The 17471-nt window shown below is 34.2% G+C and overlaps 1 protein-coding gene across 1 annotated transcript in view; it reads right to left on the reverse strand.

Moving 5' to 3' along the window:
• Window positions 1–17121, reverse strand: part of LOC144379883 (transmembrane protein 135-like) — a 142621-nt gene extending 125500 nt beyond the window's left edge. The window contains exon 1 of the mRNA XM_078060536.1: window positions 16991–17121. Coding sequence (XP_077916662.1) covers window positions 16991–17010 — 20 coding nt within the window. The 5' untranslated portion in view covers window positions 17011–17121. The remainder of the gene's footprint in view (window positions 1–16990) is intronic.
• Between the last annotated feature and the right edge of the window lie 350 nt (window positions 17122–17471).

Genomic DNA, 17471 nt, shown 5'->3' on the forward strand with positions numbered 1-17471 from the left:
TGCAGGGTTAGAAATGGGGCAGGAGGTCAAGATCTAAATATTATTAACCCATAAAAACAGTTAAACCCAAAGGAATTATGATTTGGAAAGAATAGTTTTAGACAAGACAGAACATTTTACAAGGTGGGTGTGATCAGTTTTAGACATGACAGAACGTTTTACAAGGTGGGTGTGATCAGCCTAATATCCATTTAATTCATTTCTGGAGAGGAAACATTTGGTTCTTGAAGAGAAATGAAGCAGAGCAGAATTAGAACTAAATTCAGTAAGCTAAAAGATGAGACTTGTGAGATGTTCTATACACACAATAAAATTCTAGCCACTCTCTTTTATGACAACAGCTGTTAGTAACATTCCAATTTCTGCTTTACGTCAAAATTTCATATTTCAATTGTAGCTTATTATTACTGTAGCCAATTTGATCTGAAAACCAAGAATGTAAAACCTGTCTTCTACAACCTAGTTTCAGACTTATGAAATTTCAAGTAGTTCAGAGCTTTAAAAAATAACAATCTCTTTTTATAAATCTCTTTGGAAATCTAGTCAGTCATTTTTCAACAAAATAAACTTTAATGCTACAAGTAAAATAATGTTCTCAAAGGTAATAAATACAGAATAAAGTTTAATATGTTTCTGAGTTCCTACATGAAATTAATATAACTTACCTTTAGAAGATTAAATGTAAGTGACAACTGACTATATGCACTGGCCTTAAGGCTGCAACTATATTGCAGAAATTAAAACTGAAGTCCTTAAAATGTACCAACTGCTGTTTAATACATATCTCTTTACATTTCATAAAAACATATTCATGATAAAATTTCAGAGATGATTATAAATATATACTAATGTATAGTTTCTTCGTTTTAAGAAATTAGTAATAAGGCATAAGGAGGAGTAACATAAATTTAATTCCATTCTAAAATGCCATTCACAGACACATTTGTCACACTTAAAATGACATGATGGATATTTAATGGTAAGTGCCATAAAGCAATTCTAGTTATTTCCTTGACAATATATAATAAAGCAAAAAACAAAAAGATTGAAAGAGAAACGGTGGAGATGGGGAGGGTCAGAGGCAGGGAGGAAGATAGGGAAAGGGAGAGAGGCTGAAACACAGAGACAGAAAGCATAGCCATCTGACTACAAAGGAGCTTTTCTCCTTTCTGGTTTAAAATCTAGTCACAAGAAAGGAGTTCCAAGGATTTCTAATGGCAATTATCAGAAATATTATTTCAAACAGAAAGATTAATAATCCCATGAGATGGTATTTCCGTTATAGTTAAAACTATTTCATACACAAACCCAAAATATGCATTAAGAAAATTGTGACCAAACTTTTACCTTCCTTAATTTCTAGGTCTTTCCGTTTAATTTCAGCTTTCCTCTCAAAAAGTGCTTTCCATTACATTGTACATTTAAGAGTACAAAAACAGCTGAATCTTTTGCCATGTTTCTCACATAAATTTCTAAATATTCAACTGTTTTGAAATGATTTATGGTATGTAAAGCAAATTTTTCAAAATTCTACTTCTACCTCTGCCCTAATTGCTGACTGAGCTAAGACAAGTCACAAAAATCCTCAGAGATTCTGTTTCCTCAACAGAAAAGGGACAATGCTATATTACATAATCTCTAATTTGCTCCCTACTCTAAAAATCTATGATCCTCTGAAACATTAAGTATTGGTATTATTCACTTTAAAGGAAAATACTTTTGTTTATGGATTTTTGCAACATATCAAATGAATTTAAAATAACACTGAATCAGCATATAATCCATGAATTCTTAAATTCAGTTATTTTTAGGCTAAATAAGCATCAAGATCTATGTCAAGTATATAAATTGATTCCTACAGTGAAAGTATGACTGAAGTTTGGCTCTACTAGGATAAATAAGCCCCCCGCCCCCACCACCACCAACAAAAAAAAAAAAGGGTAACGGCCAAATTTTGAGGGCTTTAAAGCATAGAAAAAAAATCCTGAAAGAATGGAAAAGAAGCCAGGATGATGATATTGCAGAGGTAAAAGGTGTAGGATCAGAAGTTAGTATGTTTTAAATGTGCTCCTTACTGTAAAAAATTATCTAACCTCCATTTAGGAGACTACATTAAATAAGACAAATTTATCTTGGCGTCTCTATTTTCTCTCTGTAAAACATTCTAATATTCACATTGATTGCTCAGAAATAAAAACACCACTCTCAAATATGACTGCATACACATCTGTTCACACTAGCTGAGTTATATGCCTGTCAAAAATCGGTTGTGTTTGTCCCCAGATGTGTTGATGTCATTTATATTTATTAATGTAATTATGTAACTGACCTACACATTACATAAACCAAAAAGGATTAAATTTTTTTTTCCATGGAAACTGAGTTGAATGCTTTGGAAAGACAACACCTTATAAGTATGGTTTATACAACAAAAACAACTCAGGACCCCAGCTAGGGAACTCATACTCGAAGAAAATGCCTTGGTAAATGAGCGAATATAGATGTGTGCTAATAAAGCACTTAAGATATACACGTACAAACATTTTGGAGAATGCGTTAGTGAAAACAAACCTCATTCCACTGCCCTGAGGGCGGCTTTCCTTGCATAGCTTTTGTCTCTTCAGCGTGGGCATCAGAATGAACACATGAGGAGAAGAACTGCCCTAACTGACCCACAGACCTGCAGCATGACACAGAGCTGGCCCAGTCAACTTGCTTGTTACATGCTATGCTCTGTAGATGCCAGCTAAAACTGGGATAATAAATTAAAGTAAAATACACAATGAATGCTAAAAGAAGTTGATATTGAGAAAAATGTAAGAGAGAGAAGGAGAAACTTAATAACCACTAAGCATCCAAAGTGAGTATATGAATACCTGTTTTCTATTTCATCTAAGAAAAGGACTTGGATAAGCCCATTTCCCCTTGTTAGAGACATTTAGGATATTTGGGGAAAATGTCCTGACTCTATATATTGTCAACTACTAGAATGGGTTGCCAAGAGAGGCAGTGAGATTATAAAGTCTTGGATTTTTTTTTTTTCATTTTAATTTTATAATTTGTTTCTTGAGGTGACTTACAGATGTGCCGCTCAAGATGTGATCCCAGGGCCAGCAGCACTAGCATCACCTGGGAACTTCCTGGAAATGCAGAAGCTAAGATCCCACCCCAGACCAACTGAATCATCATCTGCATTTCAATAAAATCTCCCAGTGATCTGTATGCACATACACGTTTGAGAATTTCCTTATAGCTTTTACATCAGACATCTGAATTTGTAATAATTCATTTTATACCTCTTGAGCATTAGTAAGTGTGTACTTCGGAATCAATAAAAAGGAATACCTCATTTAACAACAAAACCTTTCTTTTTCATCCTTATTGGAACTATTTTATTTCTGCTCTTCTAAAGAATAATTTAAAAGAACACTATTTCACCAGGTCAATATTCTTTTAAGGTGAAAGCCATCTCAGTCCAACTCATATCCATTCACACAGTTGTTCCTATCATTAGAATGTAATAGAAAATTATAAGGGATATAAGCTAAAATCCAAAAGAAAGAGTCAATAACTTTAGTTAAGCGATCAAAAACTTTAATGACTGTAAGTAATTTCAACAAGGTTGGCTTGCTATAACAAATTTCCCTACATGTTTCATACCAGAAGTTGCTAGTGATTTTAAAAGGTGAGGGGAGTCTCCTCTTCTATAAGAATCCCTGAAAATATCTTAAAATGACACCCTGCAAGAAGGGTTTGTACAAAATATTACAATTGGTACAATTACAATTGGTACAATTGAGAATTATCCAATTCCAAAAGCATCTTTTTAACACTCAAGCAAGAAACATAAGATAAAATAGCAATTGTGCTCCTATTACTAGAGCTTGATGTTTCTGTGATAGAAGACATTAACTCTGATAAGCTCAACTGCTTTCCATTATCAGATTCTGAGTATTATTCTTGTTCTGAATGTGCTTTAAGGAGCTTAAAACTGTAAGAATTACATACTCCATTTTAGTGAACAAACAAATCACCTCAGAAAGCATTCCAAGGTAGCTTGGATTCAGAGGACCCGGGCTGCCACAAGCAACTTAATTCTCTAAGGCCTGGGAACCCAAAGTTATGTTTTCCTCCTCCTTTTATTTTGCGTTTTAGGATGACGGGAACATGATAAACAGCCAGCCCTCAGTCACCATCCAGGCCCCACCAGTACAAAGAGGCTTTGTGATTGACAAGAGCATATAAAAAAGGGAGGAGGAGACCCACTTTTTTCTTCCTCTAGGGAAGACTATGGCTGAAATTTTAGAACTTAAAAGCTTCTCCCGTTTCGACCAGCTCACCTTGCAGGTAAACACCTTCCTGGTTCAGTGACTCAATCACAAATTAGAGACAGAATCTGTGCTGAAAACTGATAATGGTGGAAAAATATTCTTTTACTGTAACTTTCAGCTCAGTGCAGCTGTAACGTACTTCCTCCCCCAGGAAGCCCTGTCACTAAACCTGTGCAGCACGAAAAATAAGCCTTCATGAGTGGAGATTTTATTTGACATTTTAAGGATACAGATTGGAATAAATCCAAATATTTCCAATTTTTGCTGTGACTTTTAAAAAAATGTCTAGAATAGATCATGAAAGAAAAAGAATTGATGATACATGACATAAATACTAATATAATTTCCTTCTATGCCCTTCCATTCAATTCAATAATTTTCTACGGCAAGGACAGCGATTTAAAACATCTCCCTCAAAATAAAAGGACACTACAGCAAAATTCTTCTTCAATATATAATCAAATATAATCTATGAAATACATATTCAAAATATAATCAAGTCTAATAATTTCTTTTGCCAAAGACTATAATTTAATTTTCATTCAAACTAAATTGGGATGTATTAGCAATGCACTTTCTAGGTATTTAAAGAACATCCTCGTGATCAGTCTTTAAATGGCAATCCATGACTTTTCACTTTGATAAGCAAGACTTATATATAGAGTCAGGATATTTTCCCCAAATATCCTAAATGTCTCTAACAAGGGGAAATGGGCTTACCCAAGTCCTTTTCTTAGATGAAATAGAAAACAGGTATTCATATACTCACTTTGGATGCTTAGCGATTATTAAGTTTCTTTTTCTGTCTCTTACATTTTTCTCAATATCAACTTCTTTTAGCATTCATTGTGTATTTTACTTTAATTTATTATCCCAGTTTTAGCTGTCATCTACGGAGCATAGCATGTAATAAGCAAGTTGACTGGGCCAGCTCTGTGTCATGCTGCAGGTCTGCGGGTCAGTTAGGGCAGTTCTTCTCCTCATGTGTTCATTCTGATGCCTATAAGTCATCAGACTTATATTTAAGAATATTTTCACTAAACGCCTGTTTCATATAAATAACTTTATCTCATCCTTCATCTTGTTTTCCTCCAATTAATAAATACTTTTGATATTGTACCATATCTGCATGTATTTCTGAAATTAGTCTTTGTTGGCAAGCCTATAAACCTTTTTTTAAACTGCACTTTTCAAATGCTACTACCAAGTAAAAAATTTAACATCCTAACTCAGAAATATCAAAAAACGAATTTCAGCACAATGTTGTATTAACAATCTTATATACACTTGAGACTTCTATGGCAGCTTCCTCTTTTGTTTTCCTTCTAATTCCAAAGTGTAGTGTCTCATAACCAAGAGCATACATATCCTAAACTGCAGTTCTGACAATTCTGGAAAGAGAGCTGATAAGCCCTACAGGGCACGTGCATGTTCTTCATTCTGTCATTCTCCAAGGGAACACTCCTTCAAATACACCTGAGAAAAAGAGAAGTCTCCTGATGTTCTGTTTCAGTGTACGCCTATGTGCCCACAAAAATGAGTAGCATCCCTGAGAGGCAGCAACCAGTGGGATATCTGATGGTGGTAACACAAGAAACACCATGCCTCTGTGCAACAAAGGTTTGTTTCCAGTTCAGATTTTTTAATAACATGCTAATTGATATAATTTACATAATATACAAATCACTATTTAAAATGCAACATTCAGTGATTTTTATAGTCCCAGCCTTGTGTACCCATCATCACAATTACTTTAAGAACATTTTCATCACCATTAAAAAAATACTCATTTGTAGTCATTCCCCATTCCCTGCAAGTCCCCTAGTCATAGGCAATGCAAATCTACTTTCTATCTCTATGGATTTGCCTATTCTGGACATCTCATATAAATGGAATCATAGACTACATGAATGATCTTTACAGCTCAGACTTAAATAATAAAAATAGCTAACATTTATTGAGTGTGTAAAATATGACAGTCATTTAATTCTTTTATTTGACAGAGAGACAGAGACAGTGAGAGAGGTAACACAAGCAGGGGGAGAGAGAGAGGGAGAAGCAGGCTTCCTGCAGAGCAGGGAGCCCGATGCGGGGCTTGATCCCTTAGCTGAAGGCAGACGCTTAAGGACTGAACCACCCAGGCGCCTCAACAGTCATTTAATTCTTATAATAATCCCATGAGGTAAGTACTATTACTATTCCCACTTTAAGATGAGAAAGCTGATGCACAGAGAGGCTAAGTAGCTTAGCCAAGATCACAAAACAAGTTAGATGAAGTGAAGATTTGAACGTAACGCAGCCTGGCTCCACAGTTCACGCTCTTAACCAACTCTGCTACACTATAGTGCCCCTTACTTACCTCTAAGCAAACTCACACGGTTGAAAACAACAGAAACAAAGTCAGGCTTGAAAAAAACATAGTGAGTTACAGCATTCCTCATAACCAATAAAATAAGCAATTAACTGCTTCAAATTTGTACATCTGTATCAGCAAAGTCTAAGAACTTTCTGTGATTAGTAGTAATTCTCCTTAAACAAGAAGAAGATAGCACACAGAAGAGGATTCCCCGGACTTGAAAGAATAGATGCTTGGAATCATTATTTTAGTCATGTTCAGATTATTAAGAGTTATCACCAGTTTCTTTTAGTGAAGAACTGAAGACTGGTGTCAGAATCCTTTCTACCGCTTCTAATAATTTGTTGTGTGCACCTGGGCAAGTGGATGTGAGTATAAGTGTGTGTAATTCAAGAGAAGGCTTGCTGCTTAGACTAATCACAGAAAGTTCCTAGTCTTTTCTAATGCAGATATGCCAACAAAAGGCATTTCATCATCCAGCAACATGATATGATCTCATTTGAGAAGTATATCTATGTAGAAGATGTGGAAGGAGAGAGGAAATGAGGAGGGGGGAAGAAAAGGAATAAGGAAGGAAGGGAAAGCGGAAGGCAGAGGGAGAGAAGGCAGGCAGGTGGAGAGGAAAGACAGACAAAGACATAGCAAATGGCCAATAAGGATATACACAAAGGTAGCAGTTATTCTCTGAAAGATTTTGTTTGGTATTTTTCTACAATGAACAAAATATATACATATATGTATTTTACAAAAAAATCAATATAATCTTAATTTGAGGCTATTTGTCCTCTAATGTGTTTTACAAAATTCTGGCTATTTTTCTAATTCACAAGGCATCAGTTCTCATTATAGAGTTAGTTTTATCATTCTTCTTTACTCATCATAATTCCCAAATTTAAAAATCTCTCTAGGCATTATATCATAACTCAACCAAATAAAGCCAAAAGGTAATTCTTAAAAGTATCTGCAATTACTTCTGTATCGTCTCTTCACAGCTAAATCGCTTCAAGCTTCTATATTTATCATTTATAAATTATATTCAATTCCAAATAATTTTAATCTCATATTTTCAAAACCATTATATTTATATCTCAAGCCCAAATGAAATGGAGTAAGTTATAATTACGACTATGGTGTATAGGTGTGTAAGTTTGCGTAGCTGGAATCCCTGGTTTTGGCTAATACTATAGATCTTCTATTGTATACAGTAGAGTGGTGTTTGGGTTAAGAATGAATAATAAATTTAATTCAAAGGAGTTTATAATTTCAGACTTCATTTAAAAGACTCCTATTAAAACACTTTCCTTTAAGGGAAAGGAAGCTTACATGGAGACAGTAGTTGGCCTACACCTCAGGGTAGCAAGCAGGTCTGCAAGCCAATTTTTGTAATGGACACCTGAAATATTAACGCATTACATTAGAAAGTGGAAAAGCCCTTCCCAGTTGTCTTAGTTCAAGCTAGTATAACAAAATACTAGACACTGGATGGCTTACAAACAACGGAAATCTGTTTCTCACGGCTCTTGGGGCTGGGAAGTCCAAGGCCATGGGTGCCAGCCTACTCAGTGCCTGGTGCAGCCCACCTCCTCATGGACAGAGGCTTCTCCCTGTAACCTCCTATGGCAGAGGAGAGCACGGGCGCTCTCCTCAGCCCCTTTTATACAAGAAGATGATATACCAGCAAATTCTGGGAAAATACTGGCTTTTAACTACACGGGAGATACACAAAGATGAATGTAGATTCTTCCAATACAAATGGCCACTCTAGCAACATAACTTAGGCCTCCTCTTAACCTACTGCTTCTAGCAATTGTTTCCTCTTCCTTATTCCTCCCCTTCTCTATCATTCCCACCTCTACAGGCAAGAGATGAAATAGTCAACTGTGTGAAAACAGGGTCAAGTGCACGGTAGCTGTTTGAAAAATGACAAAAAAAAGTGCTGCAGACACTTTCAGGAATCACCTATGGCTTTATTCTGTTGAGTTATGATAGAATATGATGCAATATGATGCCCAGAGAGATTTGGAACGTGGAGTGAAAAGGATACCCTATTTGGCTCCATTCTTTTTTTTTAAGTTTTTATTTTAATTCCAGTTAGTTAACATACAGTGTTGCATTACTTTTAGGTGTATGTGTAGTGATTCAACAATTCCATACATCACCGGGTGCTCATCACAACAAGTTGCACTCCTTAATCCCCATAACCTTGGTTGGTTCCATTCTTTAGATTTTTTTTAAACCAATTTCCAATGGATGGACTAGCAACCAGTTAAGAGTAAGGCTGGCAACAGAAAGACACAGCCAAATCTTGCTGCTCTGGGAATCTGGGGCCAATACACTTCCTTCCTCCTCACTCTCCTCCCTACCCACCTACCCCAACCCCCACAGCGCCCATCTACCCTATACTTCCAAGACCCCTTCTTCTCTAGCCCCACTTACTGTGCTGCCCCAACACCCCTCCAGTCAGATGGCATCAGAGTAGGGAATAGGGAGGAGAAGAAAGAAAAAGGAAGACAAGTAAAAGGAAAGCCCCAGGTTAAACCATAATCCCACTCTTTTGGCTCTTAAATTTGCGGTATTAGCCTGTTTTTGTTTGTTTGTTTGTTTTAAGATTATTTATTTCGGGGTGGGAGGGAGAGAATCTTTAGCAGACTCCTCACAGAGCACGAGCCCAATGCGGGGCTCTATCTCACGACCCTGAAATCATGACCTGAGCCAAAACCAAGAGTCGGATGCTTAACCACCTGAGCCACCCAGGCGCCACTGTTTCATTTTGCTTTTAACCACTCTCTTCCTGAGAGGTCTAATTCTGTTCTTCTATCCCCTCATTTCCCGTCTCCTATGCTCTGAGCTCTTGCTCTGACAGGGGACGCTGTGGAATAGCTCAAGAACTGGGTAATTTCCAATCCTTTTGCTTTAGCTCTAACATATTGGAAATAAATATATTTTCCCAAAAATATATTATCATAAATATTATTTGTTTCTATAGTACTACTGGCACTATACTCCAAGTACATTTTATGGATTCATTTATAGGTTAATTTTAAAGGATTAGCTTGGAAACTTAAATATCATTTAAAAAATATTTTCTTGGGGATATCTGTTCTAAATTCTCATAACTATAGGGATACTTTTATGGATGAAAAATTTAAAAAGAAACCAAAGAAATAATTTACCAAAGCCACAGAATTAGTAAGTGGTAAGAGCCAAAACCTAAAGAGAGGTCTGTTCGAACGTGAGGCACTGAAGACTATACAATTTCCATTATACCATGGAACCTCCAAAAACACATCTACGTTTTTTCATTAAGTAAATGAAAATTCTGAAAAGCTAAAAATTTTACTCAATCATTAGATATTTTAAACTCAGTATCATTTATTCAAACATTTACCAGGTACTCTTTTACTCAAACCATCTCCAGCAATAATCACCAATGCTAATAAACTATGACTGACATCATCAGGGAAAAAAAAATGTATCTACATTATTTCAAGAATTCACCACTAATGTTAGAACTTTATCATATTATTTCTCTTACTTATGAATATTTGATTTGCTGAGACTTCTGTTAAGGTAACAGATTCTTACACCCAAGAGTGATTTTTTGTTGCTCAAAACAGAAATGCTTTATTAAAATCTTCTGTGAATTGTCATTTCCAAAACAAAAACATTTTCATTTCTCCTAAATACTTAAGAAGAATTATTTATAAGAATTATTCTTCTGTTAATAAAATAAATACAAGTGTAGAACTTGGAACAAATGACTTCTTATGCATGACATAGCTATTAACTACTATTAAATTCTAGCTACATTGTATCTTACAGATTCAATAAAAAATAAATACAACTATATAGTGCCAACTTGATTTAGGTGAAAAGTGCTAACATAAGTTAAAATTGTTTTAGTAAAAAAAAAAAGATAAGCATAATTATGGTTTATCCTTTATTGTAACTGCAAACTGCCATCTTGATTCACAGAGGCTCCAACATCCAGTGGAACCTGAGAACTACTAGAACAAGCCTACTGGCATGTTAACAGTGTAAACTCTTCACTGACTTAGTAACATGTCATCACTTCTTGAACTTCGACATCAATAAAAATAAATAAAATATTTACATTTAGAAAACCACCCAAAAATGCATTTTTATTCTTGAAAATAAAACTGCAAAGACAACTGACCACTTCTAATGTGATTGTGTGCCACGAAGTCTGTAAGAAGTTGCATTTTAAGTTGATAGTATTTCTCCAAACAATATTTCTCTTTGCTTTCTACTAAAAAACAACAAACATTTATATTAGATATAAAATGTTTGAGCAATTTCTTTATTGAGGCACAGTATTTCAAAGGCTGATAGGCAAAAAGTGAAAACAGATTTGCCACAACTTCCATCCATAGATGGAGTATATTCACCACATGGGCAGACTAATTCTCTACCTCCCCCAAAAAGAAAGTCAGATTACAGTCATTTGACTTGATAATAAGCTCTGCATTGTCAGACACAGTGATTTACAAAATTTTGAACCTATGTTTTCTCACCTTTTCAACTTACTTTGAGGAAAGCAACAGTCCTGAGGATCTCTACCTTTATCTTTGCATAGGACAGATTTTGCATTCTTGGTAAGCTCCCTAGTTAGTTGCCATTTATGAAAGTACCTCAGTTCACCTGCATATATCTTCTGAGGAATGTTGGTTTCCCAAGCCCATGTCAATTTTTATCAACAAGTTAATTAACTTGTAATTAATACCTTTTAAGAATGACAATGAATTTAGGAAGCCAAAGACCTAAGATTTTTCTATTTACTACCTCTTCTATATTTATCAATCCTCTTCCACTTAAACAGTATGTTCAAGGCTTTTAAAAGGAACTTCAATTTCCTCATAATTATCTAACATGATCTCTATCAGACAAATAGGTTTAACAATCTAGCTATCTCTGTTGACATTCTGGACTGCATTTTAGACCATTTCTCTTCTCTTTCCTATTTCCCCAACTTGTTAATCTCTCCTGCTTGTGCAACCTTCTTTTACTCACTTAAACTTTCCCATAGTCTAGTCTCTCTTGCCTAAAAAAAAATAAACTAAGAAGGAATCCAAAAGAAAACCTTACTCCTATAACAACTTGCCCTTTCTCCGCTCAAACTTTGAGTTTATTATACTCATTCCGCTTCCTCAGCTCACACCTTTTTTGCATTTATTAAAAAAAAATTTTCCTAGCTTTCCTCAAAAAATAATTGACAAAATTAATTGTATATATTTAAAGTGAACATCATGTCACATTTCTCAATCTACTATCCCAATTCAGCAACAAAAATTTCTCTAGCTGGTTACCACTGACAACCAGGTTGCTAGAGCAAATGAGCATTTTTAGCCCTTACCTTAATGAATATATTTACAGCATTAACACTAAAGATAATGCCCTCATTCTTGAAATCCTCCATTTTAATTAATTTTCTTTCCTAGTTTACAGACAATAATCACTACTCATAACTCTACTTCTGCTAAAGTAATAATCACTGAGCAAGGTGCTCACCTGTATTAGCTCAGTGTTTTTTCACACTGCTGGTAGTTCAAAGCAGCTTTTTAAATAAAACAAATTAGAATAAAAAATATCCAAATGTATTCCATGTAGTAAGGTTAAGTATTATTCTGGAAAATTTATGTGTGTGTGTGTGTGTAGTTCTTATTTTGGGTCATATTCAAAAAAGTTTGAAAGACACTGTGCTAATTTAATCACCAGAAGCCAACCTATGAGGTCCATATAATAATTTATACTTTTTAATAAAGAAAAAACTAAGCATACAGAAGTTGTATAATTTGTCTGTACTCAACCAATTGGTGTGACAATCAAGCATAGCCTCTATTTATGTCCTAATCTCCAAATACCCAAGTGATATACATTTATATCTCTTAATGTGAGTGTCTTAAATGCACTTCAATCTCAGTAATTGCAAAACCTGTACTCAATTTCCATACATTTTCTAATTTGCTAATTTTCTAATTTCCAGTGTTTTTCTCTTCTTCATCCAAGCATCAATACTCATATCTCATATAGATCCACTCTTTACTATGTTTATTATTTATTATTACCATAATAACCTTCAGTCACGCCCCCACCATTTTCTTCCAGGATAACTGCAACAGTATCCTCCCATTAACTGCCATTATGCCCCCTACAAGCCCCCAATTCACTCTCTGCTTTGCTGGATGGAAGAAATCTCTTCAAAATACAAACCTCATTAGGGCAAACTCTCCTAATCCTGAAGTAAAACTTTTAAAGTTCAAATGCTATATATAATTTTCTAGACTGGATTTCTGTGTAGTTTTAGGCAGTACTTTAAAAAATAGAACCTAATTGATATTTAAAGGGCTTTTGTTAAAATCAATAATTGTCGAAAGACCCAGATCAAAAGTTCTTTACTTGCTGTTAAAGTCACTTCAAAGATACTAGGTTCCGTTTACATTAGGAGATTCAAGGACAATCACAAATGTCTTTCACTCAAAAATGCAGACAGCCAATGAATAGTGTCATTTCATTTTCTTAAAAACAAAATACATCCATTATCTTGAGACTAATGAAACAGTTTATTATTTGTACCTTCACAGAGACTTGACCAGAATTCATCCATGGCAGGCATCAATACTATTTCTAAATAATGTTTTAAACACAACAATCAACTTTAATTTGCACTAGATTCTAAATAAAAATACGTTTTTCAATGTTTATAGCAGATTAAGTTATGTCTCCTGTGAATCAGTCATACACAGTCCATAGATTATCTGCTATGACAACAAGTCTGAGCCTTTCAATCTACATGTTTAAACAAACTGTTGGATTTGTTGCTGCCTTTGCAAAGGCAGGTGGAAAGAATTTCTAGCTAGGTACTCACCAGGATGGGATCAAAGCTGTCATGATATGCTTTATGATACTATTTTAAATTAAATTATTAAAGAAAAGTGAAACAATTATTTCACTTTTCTAAACTATGTGTTCTCCATACACAGATACCTAATGTTGAAATAAAACCAATAAATAAATTGTTTAAAAGTATAGCATGTTTCATTGTTTTTTGTTAGCAGGATTATGTGTATTAGTTTTGGCATGCTGTTTGTGTTGTTGTTGATTCTCTCCTTTGCTTTTCAGTTAAAAAAATGAAAGAGCTAATGGTTCAAAAGAGACTCATTTCTTCTCTCCACATGACTGTTGGAAAGATCCTAATAAAGCCTGAATCAACAACTATAATAAATCCTTGACTTAAAAAAAAAAAAAGTTGCTTTACCCATAAGTATACATTTAGAAGTTAAAAAAAAAATGTGCTTTAAAGGTATGCATGAGAAGAAATATTCTACCAAATTTTCAACTATGATTTCTGCTTCATAGTGACAGACATGCTCTAAGACGAAGTTATGACAACAACATACAAAATAATAACATGATTGAACAATGGAAGCAGAATCATTATGAAGAATGCCCACTGGGGGGTTGTACAGAAAGACTTCGTTCAAAATATCTTCAAAATATTGTACCCCAGTTCTTAACAGAATCCACAGCATATGTTGGTATCAACAGACACCTGAATGGATGGATGGCCAGCTGGCTAAGAACTAGAACTCTCTTCACGTTCCTCAACCCAAGCCTCTGAAGTTTTCTTAGAATTCTATCTGAATGTAAGCCTTATTTCTGATGTACAGATTGAAAATCAAGATCACTGTGTATGAGAAAATGCATGTGAAAAGAAAACTGTACCTATTAAAAAATAACAAAAGAACTACTCAAAAGTAAGATGTTTTCATTACACATTTTAATAGCCATGATTTTAATACTAAGAACACTGCATTACTTTTTAAGTAAATTCATACTGTAACCATCACATCCTATATGTCACTTTTAGAAAATACTTATAGAACTACTTCCTCAAGTTCCTACTCTAAATAAATAAAATTGGCACATTTCCTCTCTATTGAAAGGGGGTCTCATTTCCCTTTTTCCCACTTACAGGTTAGGATAAAAACACAAGCTTATTAATTTCTAACATAAAATGATTCCCTTATCCTCTCTTCTCAAAGGAAATTAGTATAAATGGAAACCTAGGGACAATATCATTTGATATTTACCTATTTTAAGCAATTAGAATTAAAATTGTTAATAAATGGAAAAAATATGACCTCACATATCTGTATATTAAACTGAGTTTTAAGAATAAAATATTTTAATGCAATTAGACTCGCTAACTGCTATGTACAATGTTGTTTGTTCATTCCAAACACAGGCCAGAGTTCAGACAAACATGTAACATTGTTTTGTTTGATTGTAGTACTTTATAAATGGTTTTATTTTACCATTTGCCAAACCTCTTTTGTTGAGTTATTCAAACTAACTTCTGCCAAGAACACTAGGAATTTGGTGATAGTGCTTCTTTTAGGAGAAAACAAGCCCTTTCCTCAGAAAACTGAAAATGTTTATCTTGGCACTAAAACCTTGTATTGAGCCTTCTGGAAAGTATTTTAAAATGTTGTTTTTAACCTAGACTTTGTGACTGAAACAGGAAAAGGCTTCATAGCTCTACACCAAAATACATATTTATAGGGCTGATTTTCTTTCTACACCAAAAATACTACGTTGATGGCAGCAGTTTTCAAAGTATGATTTCTGAGGACCAAGCTAAAACTTGGGCATTATCACGATATTCAACATACAATTTGTTTTTTAAACCTCAAAAACTGGCGACTAAGAAATGCTAACTGTTGATCAAATACACTGTCTTTAAGTGTCAGACTGGAAGGACTGTTGCATTTAACTATCTGCTTTTGGGAATTTTCACAAAAAGAAAATTTACTTGATATTGTATTTTCCTCCTGTACATGTCAACAGAAGATAGGTTTCTAAGTTTTTCTCTTTTTTATATTTTCCCCACTAGGTAAGCTTTACCTTCAGACTAGATAGACATAAAGATCAACCATGTGAACTTTTTACATATTGTCCTAATAATGTATCTGAATACAATATACAATTTTTGGAAATTGATGAAATGATATAGTCAATGTCCCTAACTCCTATACCTGACCCCTAAATTGTTAAAATATAAGAAAGAGACCATATGGTAGCTCAAACAATTTCACAAAGACCCCCGGAGAGCTGCAATGATTTTTCAGTCATTAATAACTGACAAAAAATATTATGCACCCATTACCAATCCTTTACAAATCAAGTTCTCCCTACCTTGAAATCTGATCCATTTTTCCCTTCTAATGGCCTGGCTGTCCCTTGACAAGAATAACAGCAGCAGCATCACTTTAAATGTGCATGTAAAATTTTGGATAAAGTCATAGTAAGTTAAAATCCTATCATTGTGCTTATCAAATATTTATTAGGATGTTCTGGCAGGAAATTGTTTTAAAATTCTGGTATGGTTGAATTGTCTGATTTAGGTAAAAAGAAAAAAATTAAGATATCTATCAAATATATCTTATTAAAATCTGTAACTGCTTTGGTCAATCAAGTACAAATTTTAATTTTAAAAGTTTGGTCCTTCCTATTGTGATTGAATTCTGCCTATATCCAGAAAAATCAAGAAAAGTCTATTCAAATTAGTGTAATAAGACTGAAATAAATGGGAATTACTGGTATCACTGACAATAAAGGTTAGGAAGGAATGGACTCTTCCCAATCCAAAATCCTCTTCCTGTACTGCTATGGCTATAGAACGATGGTATCCTTTTCATTGGCCTTGAAATCTTGAGCCATCCTAACACTGCTCCACAGGCCTCACAGTTTCAATGTCAATGAGAAATACAACTCTGACATTATGGACTAATTTAATATTTTAAAGACAATTATTAATGTGCTACGTTACCTTGGCAGAAGATTTAGATTAAGCCCTACCATCACTTTTTTCTTATTTAAATTTATTTAAATTTCTTATTTAAATTTAAAATGTTGACTTAAATTGATTTAAAATGTTGGAGAGTGGAGAATATCTAAAATCAGGTCCACAAAAAACAAAAACTCACTTATCAGTATTTAAGATTATTAATTTATATATTCAGCTTTCCAAGATGAACCTGTAAGGAGAATATGAGAAACAAACAAACAAACAAAACAAATCTTTTTTCCCTCTCTTCTATCCACTAAGAAGCAGTGATTTATCTCTAACAATCCTAGAGGAAGGAAACAAAAACAAAACAAAACCTCGTGCTACTTGTGAGAAATAATTATTTAGGGAACAACATTAGTTACATGGCTGATTTAAAAAACACAAAGGAACCCTATTTTTTCTATTAAAATAAATAGGTATAACAGGACATACCTGAAAAAGAACATGTACATGGCAGCTGTGATGCAGAACAAAAGGACCTACAACAAGGAGAAAATATATTACTTGCAAAAGAACACTGACATCATTTGTGTATCTTTCTTTTTCTAAATTTTAATTCCAGTATAGTTACCATACAGTGTTATATTAGTTTCAAGAGTAGAAGATAATGATTCACCAATTCCATACATCGTGGGGTACTTATCAGGACAAGTGTACTCTTTAATCCACATCCCCCCACGCACCTCCCCTCTGGTAACCATCAGTTTGTTTTCTATAGTTAAGAGTCTGTTTCTTGGTTTGTCTCTCCTCTCTTTTTTTTTCCCTTTTCTTGTTTTGTTTCTTAAATCCCACATGTGAGTGAAATCATATGGTATTTGTCTTTCTCTGACTGACTTATTTCACTTAGCATTATACTCTCTAGCTCCACCCATGTTGTTGCATCATTGTGTCTTATAAAAGCAAAATACCCACT

The sequence above is a fragment of the Halichoerus grypus genome, chromosome 13, assembly GCF_964656455.1.
Source record: "Halichoerus grypus chromosome 13, mHalGry1.hap1.1, whole genome shotgun sequence".
NCBI lineage: Eukaryota > Metazoa > Chordata > Mammalia > Carnivora > Phocidae > Halichoerus > Halichoerus grypus.